Source organism: Gekko japonicus, unplaced genomic scaffold (assembly GCF_001447785.1).
Source record: "Gekko japonicus isolate JY-2015 unplaced genomic scaffold, Gekko_japonicus_V1.1 scaffold4967, whole genome shotgun sequence".
NCBI lineage: Eukaryota > Metazoa > Chordata > Lepidosauria > Squamata > Gekkonidae > Gekko > Gekko japonicus.
The window spans coordinates 41617-50094 of NW_015159859.1; the positions used below are offsets into that span (position 1 = coordinate 41617).

Here is an 8478-nt window from a genome sequence, read left to right on the forward strand (position 1 = left end):
ATCTGGAGAGCCTGAACAACTTACGCCAGCGATGGGATTCAAGGATTTTGCCTAGAGTGTCAGGTCTGCTCAAGAGGCACTTCCTGCCCAGGTGAGGAACAAGCAGGGCTATTTTTGGGCAGGAACGCACAGGAACGGAGTTCCGGCTGGCTCCCGAGTTGGCCACGCCCAGCAGGAACTCATTAGCATAATAGGCCACACCCAACAGCAGAAACTCATTAGGATTGGCTACATTAGGGGTGTGTGGCTTAACATGCAAAGGAGTTCCTGCTACAAAAAAGCCCTGGGTTTTGACAACAAACAGAATAAGAAGCAAAAGGTGGGTGTGGCTGGATAACCACACTTCTGGTAACCTGGGGGCGTGGCCTAATGCGCTAATGAGCTGTGCTGTCAGGGGTGTGGCCTAATATGCTAATGAGTTTCTGCTGTTGGGTGTGGCCTATTATGCTAATGAGTTCCTGCTGGGCTTTTTCTACAAAAAGAGCCCTGGCAAGGATACAGTCAAGTCGTAACGAAGGGACAGCAGCTCTCCACCTTGGTCCTTCAGGTCATAGATGAGCTTGGAGTCCTCTCCATACTTCCCTGTCAAAGTTTCCTAAATGGGGGGAGGGGGAAACACAGGGGGGAAAAAACACCAGATGTGTCATATTCTACAAGATAGGACAATGAACCTTAACATGTTCCTCAAAAGCCCCAAATTCCCTGGGATTCAGATTCTGCTACCTTCCTTTCAGACAATTATGTTTTTACTATTGTTTTTTTTCCAGACTTATATAAAAGTGAGCCGCTTTGGATCTTCCTCTTTAAAAGGAGAAAATAAAAGGGCTACGCCGAAAATAAGGCCAAAGCCAACGGTGCAAAATAGTATAAAATATATTTTATTACTCAGTTAAACCCCCCCAGATTCCCTAGATGTTTCACCAACAGGCCTCTTCAGGGGCTACTTAGATCTTGTACTGTTTTTGGAGAAATGCTGCACAACTGACAGATTCCCCTGAGAAAGCCTGTTGGTGAAATCCGTAGGGAATTTTAACTGAGTAACAAAATATATTTTTACGTTATTTTGCACCAACGGCCTTGGCCTTATTTCCTAACCCTTTAAAAAGAAAGAAGGATGGGATGCAAGTTTATATACATTTGTTGTTGTTGTTCAGTCGCACAGTCGAGTCCGACTCTTCGCGACCCCACGGACCAGATCACGCCAGGCCCTCCTGTCTTCCGCCGTCCTCTGAAGTTTGCTCAACTTCATGTTCGTTGCATCGATGACACTGTCCAACCATCTCATCCTTTGCCGTCCCCGTCTTCTTTGACCTTCAATCTTTCCCAGCATCAGGGTCTTCTTCTCCAGTGAGGGCTCCCTTCTCATTGGGTGGCCTTCCTTTTCATTAGTTGAGCTTCAGTTTCATTATCTGGACTTCCAGGGAATGATAGTCGATATTCTACGGAAAGCTACTGCAGCTGGGACCCCGGCTGTTTACGGCAATCCCTCCCACAACCTCCTTCAGCTGATAGAAAGTTGCAGACAAATGAGATCCAGGTGGCCAGCCACCTTGGTCTGAAGCAGTAGAACCAATGTGGATTCCAGTGGGACCTTGAATAAACCTTTGTGGGTCTTAAAGGTGCCACTGGAATCTACATTTGTTCTGCAGACAGATCAGGTTGTGCATGACTTTGAAGCCGCCACTGGTAATTACGCCGCCGCCACCGTTCACCTGTACCAGTCTTGCCCCATTTAATTTATTTCCCACACGTTTCTCCTCAACGGGAATCTAAAGCAACTGACCACATCATTCTCCCCTTGCCACTTTATCCTCATGACCCCTGAGATCAGGCAGAGAGAGAGAGAGAGAGAGAGAGCTAGACAGAGAGAGAGAGTGACTGACTACTCCAAAGTCACACAGCAAGCTTTCCTAGCAGATTGGGGGATTCGAACTTGCGTCTCCCAGGGCCTAGTCCAGTGCTCTAGCCATTGCACCATACAGTCCCATCTCACCTTGAGTTCAAATACCGGGGTGTCTATTGTCTCAGCTCCGTGACGCTTGAAGCAGTTGATAATGATGCTGAAGACCTTCTCTCGAATGGCCATCTGCTTGGGGCTGTAGTCCCTGGTACCCTGAAAGCCCCAAATGGAAGAAATGAGGTTAGAAAGAGCCCCAAGTGACTTCCATTCCATTAAACACATTCTGCGTATTCAGAATAAAGGAGATGGGAAAGGTGGACATTCTGGAGCACCTCTTCTCCAGCTTTCAACAACAGGACCCAGTTTTCAAGTCTCTGTTTCAAAGTATCCTCTCTATAAAAAGGCAAAGATTCCCTTGCTCGAAAGCCAGTCGAATCCGACTCTAGGGTTGCGGTGCTCATCTCCGTTTCCAAGCCGAAGAGCCAGCGCTGTCCGAAGACGTTTCCGTGGTCATGTGGCCGGCATGACTAAACACCAAGGCGCACGGAACGCTGTTCCCTTCCCACTATAGTGGTACCTATTTATCTACTTGCAATTTCTTGCTTTCGAACTGCTAGGTTGGCAGGAGCTGGAACTAGAGACGGGAGCTCACTCCATCATGCGGCACACCCAGGTCTCGAACTGCTGAACTACCGACCTTCCACAGCCTGCAGTTCAGCGTCTTAACCACTTGAGCCACCGCAGCTCCTCTCTATAGGGAAAGCCTAAAGCGTTTGGGGTTTAAATTAGGGATGGGGAGGCCACAAGTGGAGACATGAATGACAGAGATTTAAAGAGATTTGGATGGTGCAGAGAGAGAGAGAAAATGGAAAAAAGTGTTCACCCTCCTAAGCGATGCTCCCTCTAAGCTGTGGAGTCTTGTGAGCAAAAATTCTACTTTGTGAGCGACTGGCATTAAAGTTGTGAGCAAGCAATCTGGCTATTGGATAAATTAGTTTGCTCTGGAGCCATCCTTCCTGAGCTAAGATAAAAATGTGTGAGCCGGAGGCTAAAAAACTGTGAGCTAGCTCACACTAACTCAGCTTAGAGGGAACACTGCTCCTAAATCTACAGCTTCAGGTCAATTCTTTTTCTTGTACACATGACCACACACCTGAAGCTGCCTGATACTGAATCAGACTGTTGGTCCATCAAGGTCAGTATTGTCTACTCAGACTGGCAGTGGCTCTCCAGGGTCTCAGGCAGAGGTTTTTCACATCACCCGCTGCCTGGTCCTTTTAACTGGAGAAGGTGCGGATTGAACATGGGACCTTCTGCACGCAAAGCAGATGCCCTCCCACTGAGCCACAGCCCCTCACATGAAGCCAAATTACCCAATTAAGTCACCCAATTAAGTTTTTTTGGCAGAAGATTCAGAATAAACAGAGAAGTACAGGAGGCAACATCAGAGGAAGTCCTCGGCCTCTATGCCCTGTCATTGGCCCTCCAGAGGAACTGGCGGGCCACTGCGGGAGAAGGATGCTGGACTAGATGGACCACTGGTCTGATCCAGCAGGGCTCTTCTGATGTTCTTAGTTTTCCCCACAAGGCATTTAATTCATTTAGGGACGCAGGCAAGTTCCTGGATGACAGTGCCTATCAAATGCTGTCAGTCACATTAACGAACCCTCAACCTTGCCCTGTTCAGAAGCATCACAGTTCTGAAGATCAGGTATTTTTGGGGGGGGAACACCAGCATTTGGGCTGGGCCTGGAGATGTCATACTCTGGGGAGAAGGATGCTGGACTAGATGGACCACTGGTCTGATCCAGCAGGGCTCTTCTGATGTTCTTAGTTTTCCCCACAAGGCATTTAATTCATTTAGGGACGCAGGCAAGTTCCTGGATGACAGTGCCTATCAAATGCTGTCAGTCACATTAACGAACCCTCAACCTTGCCCTGTTCAGAAGCATCACAGTTCTGAAGATCAGGTATTTGGGGGGAGGGGGGGAACACCAGCATTTGGGCTGGGCTTGGAGATGTCATACTCTGCTCGGAGGCTCCCTGAAAGCCTCCAAGCACCTGGTCTTCAGAACTGTGACGCCTGGCCTAATATAGCACAGCCGCCCTTACGAGAGGCTCTTTGGAGAAGCACCAGCGTGATTCCAAGAACAGCACATGAAAAGCCAGAGGGTGGTGCTTAGAACTGATTAAGATGGCGATCCTAAACAGGTCTATGCAATGGGGCTTTCTTCCAGAAAAGTTGTCTTAAGATTGCACTAGATTCAGGTGGGTAGCCGAGTTGGTCTGAAGCAACAGAACACAGTTTGAGTCCAGCGCAGGGGTAATTTAGTAGAAAAAGAGGTGCAGGAGCTCATTAGCATAGCTCATTAGCATAACTTGTTTGCATATGGCACACCCTCTGACATTACCGGAAGTGTGTCAGAAGGCAACACCCACCGCTCAGGCTCCACTGGACTGTTTTGGATTGCTAGCTATTGTCCTTGCAGAGGAGGGAGAGCTTGTACCTGAATAAAACTTGGTCTTAAAGGTGCCACTAGACTGTTTTGGATTGCTAGCTGGGGGCGGGGGACGCACAGATCTGCCCTCGCACAGATCTGTGCAGAGAGAGAGAGAGAGAGAAGGAAAGAAGGAGGGAGAGAGGGAAAGGAGGAGAGAAGGAGGGCAGAAGGAGGGAAAGAAAGAAGAAAAAGGAGGAAAAGAAAGAAAGAAAAAGAAGGAAAGAAACAGAAGGAAAGGAGGAGGGAAAGGGAAAGAAAGAGGGAGAGAAGGAGCAGGGGGCGGGGCTTGTTGTATGTGCCCACCCCCTGGACTCTTTACTGCCGGAGCTCCGCTCCTGGGTGCTCCTGCAGGAAATGACCCCTGGTCCAGCGGCACCTTTAAGATCAACGAAGTTCAATTCTGGGCATAAGCTTCCATGTGCACGCACACTCCTTCAGAAGCTTCTACCCCAGAATTAAACTTTGTTTAAACCTTTTGGTCTTAAAGTTGCCACTGGACTCAAACTTTGTTCTCAAGGTCGCACTGTTAGCTAGTCAGAAGAGGAAGTGAGAAAGAAATCCAGAGACCTGCACCAGAAGGACACACAGCAGACGGAGATAAGAAATGAAGGTGGCGATCCTGCGCACTCTTGCCCATTGCCATTTATGGGACTTATACAGGAATAAAATTGGGTCGAATTGGGTAGCTGGCGGTGTGCATCCTACGTCTTCAAATGCAAACAAGCGGCTCTTATCCAGATGAACTGTGGCTGTAAGCGGATGCTATATAAATTCTAGAACAAGCTACTCCATAAACTTTGCGGCCACAGAGTGGTTATTATGGTCACCTTACTTGGGATTGATTAACTGCAACTGTACACAAGCACTTAGACAGCAAAATAAGGCAAATGTTTTGCTGCCCTTTGACCTGGAACAAATTGTTTCTCCAAGCAGAGGTTCACCTTGGATTCTGGAGATTTTAATAGCGCTCGCTACCAGAGACAAATGGGAGCCCGGCCCGGATTAGGTTACATACATTCCAACAAGCACACAAGCATGGATGAAATAGGCTGCATATAAATCATCCCGAAGAGATAGCAGAGGTTAGTTTGCTGCAGGAAAAATAACAGGAATCTCCCCAGGCACCAGTTCATCCTCACCCACCCTGAACGGATTTATTACTTTTTTAATTGGATCTTGCTTTATCGGTACCCCAAGACAGGCCTTAACAAATTCTCTTTGGCTCTAGGAGCCAGCCTGAAAAAGCCAGATTCATTTTTCAGCCTTCAAGGTTTTCACATTTTAATGGCCGAATTTCCAAATTATTGCTACCACACGGCCCCATCCCAACCACTTCACAGTTTCCCATAAACCAAAGTGCTCCAGTCTGTAAGTAAATATACGGATAACCCTGGCTTTCACCACCACAAAAACCTCTAACCCTAACCTCTTCCCAATTTCTCCCAACATTATGGCTTTAAAAAGCACCATTTAATTGAATAGTGGAGCCAGTCTAGAAAGCTCGTTAAGAAATTAATTCATCAGCCCCGAAAAGTCCCTACAAGTTGCGGAAGAGGGAAAAGAAGAAGTAAAGGCTGAAGGACTCTGAATTGTGCCTTTGAAAACACTGGTTTTGGGGGATGATTGGGGGTACTGTTACTAGACAGTTAAATGTAAACTTTAAGGGTAAAAGGTTTTAAATGTTTGACTCAGTTTATAAAAGGAACAACGATGAGAAGACTTGATGTATCAAAGCTAGTTGGAGGATCTCCTTTCTTGGGTTTTTAGATAGTAGTGGGTACTTTACTTTCTCCCGTATATGTAGTATCCCCCCTCCATTTTTCTGTTGTAGTTTTTTGTAGTTATAAAAATCAGTAAAAAATCCCCTCCGGAAGCTTAAAAAAAAAGAAAAGAAATTCATCCGCCAGCAATGAATGGTGTAAAGTTAACATATAAACAAGCAATGGCAAGAACTTCATGCACGTTTATTTTTATGTCATACAATAAAACATTCTCATGTTAAATGATAAATCAGGTTTGGATTGGATCCAGCTGGCTTTTTTGCTCAATCTTGGTCAGTTCCCCCTCAATTTATTTATTTAATTTATTTATAGCCCACCTTTCTTGCTAAGATTCAAGGTGGCTTAAACAGTATTAAGTCAATGCGATCAACAGGATGTGACATCCAAAGAACAACGCAATAGGACTATGACCCCCCAGATTAGAAATCATGCTCCCCCAAGTATCAGACATGACATGCTAAATATGCCAAAAAGATATGCAGTCTCAGAAATGAATGGGACAAGGAGCTAGATCACCCTATTTTGACACAGCGATGCGATATGGCCTTACAGTCTATAACTGCTGTCACTGCGGATCTGAAGTTGAGACTTATTCAGCAAAAAATTATGTTTAGGATACAATGGACTGCGAGCCAGAAGGGTTAAGCTGACCATATATATTATAAAAACACAAAATTTATTAAGGTGTACACATATTAAAATATATTCGGGTTAAAAAAAATTTCAAGTATCAGACTAATAAAAGCATATCAATTATTAATACACATGATGGGTTAACACTTTCCAACTGAAGACCAAACGCGTTTCGGCCTCAAAGGGCCTTCCTCAGTGGTCACTATACAACATAGTATAGACACACATTCAAACATATGTATACTTATTTACAGACCAGATGTTGCATCCTTATATGTTTGCAATTGTGTTGCTGGTATTAATGATGGGCCCTAGGTATGGCCATATTCATTCCAATTATTCTAAATAAAAACCATGAAATGAAATAGTAAAATTATTATATTATTAGCAGTCCCAATTATTATATTTAAAGTAGCCTAATAGCCATAAAAATTAAATTGCCCAACAAACCTGGTACTGAGGTTTCAAAAGTCTGAATGTGTGTCATTCCATCAAGGTAAGGATTCTGTTATAGACTGCAGTAATAGCTACCATATATAATCATTCTGAGGTGATGCAATCACCAATTTTTTAACCCGAATATATTTTAATACGTGTACACCTTAATAAATTTTGTATTTTTATAATATATATGGTCAGCTTAACCCTTCTGGTTCGCAGTGTTATCTTGGGTTGAGTTTTTCCCTTCTCCCCACCCCCCTTTTTTTTCCAGTTTAGGATACAATCGACACCACAGAGGCTCTTTAGGAAAAGACTGAGTAAACTGTTTAGTTACTGGCATTGTAACTCATGGGACGTGTCCCTTAAACATACGCTTTGGGTGTGACCAATCATTCAGATATTTCTGGGAAGAAGTTGTTCCTCATATCAATTCTGTATTAGAATGTTCACTGACTTTTGAGGTTTCTTATATCTATCTGCTCACTGCTCGGAGGCTAACCAACGATCAATGAAAATGGACCCACTCTGCTCTTATTACAGCATGTTACAAAAATGGAAAGATAAAAGCTCACCTCTGGTAAATCAACATTAGAAATCTATCAATATTTGAAAGCATGGCACGGAGGCAGCAATTCCGTATGGACATTTTTAGATATTTGGAAACCACTTACAGAAACGTATGCGTAGATCTGTCACCGTTGGTGTTATATTTTTGTCTTTACTTTATGTACATCTTTTTTTAAAAAAATCTTATTTAGTTGCTGGATTTTAAGTTTTTCCCCTTGTTCCCCCCGCCCGTTTTTTTAACCAGCCCACCTGAGGAAGACTTAGAAAGGCTCCTATAAAACCAATAAAAATTTAAATGAAAAAAAGAAAGGCTCCTACACTTCGATCTTTCTGCAGATTGTGTAAAACTGAACTGTTTATGAGGGCATTTTTAGAAGAGGAAGACGGCTGCAGCCGGCCCCGTAGCTAACAACTTTTTGCTCGGGGTGTGTGTGTCAATGTTTTTCTCAGGGGGGCTGCCATTACATGTCTGTGCAGTACTGCCATGCCATGCTCATACTTCTAAATAATAACTAAATAATAAATCCTCTGTATTTTAATGTATTTTAGTGTATTGGGGGGAGAGAAGAAGCAAGGCGCTGCTGAAGTGGCTTGGATCTGAAAGATCCAAGACACTTCAGCATTGCCTTGAGCCCCGCTGTCTAGTGCGGGGGGG

General features: G+C 44.6%; 1 protein-coding gene across 1 annotated transcript in view; it reads right to left on the reverse strand.

The window, feature by feature from the left end:
• The window catches only part of LOC107107730 (histidine--tRNA ligase, cytoplasmic), a 49876-nt gene that overhangs the window by 38179 nt on the left and 3219 nt on the right, over positions 1 to 8478 (reverse strand). The window contains exons 2-3 of the mRNA XM_015408051.1: positions 1994 to 2113; positions 500 to 595 (exon numbers count right to left, since the gene is read on the reverse strand). Coding sequence (XP_015263537.1) covers positions 500 to 595; positions 1994 to 2113 — 216 coding nt within the window. The remainder of the gene's footprint in view (positions 1 to 499; positions 596 to 1993; positions 2114 to 8478) is intronic.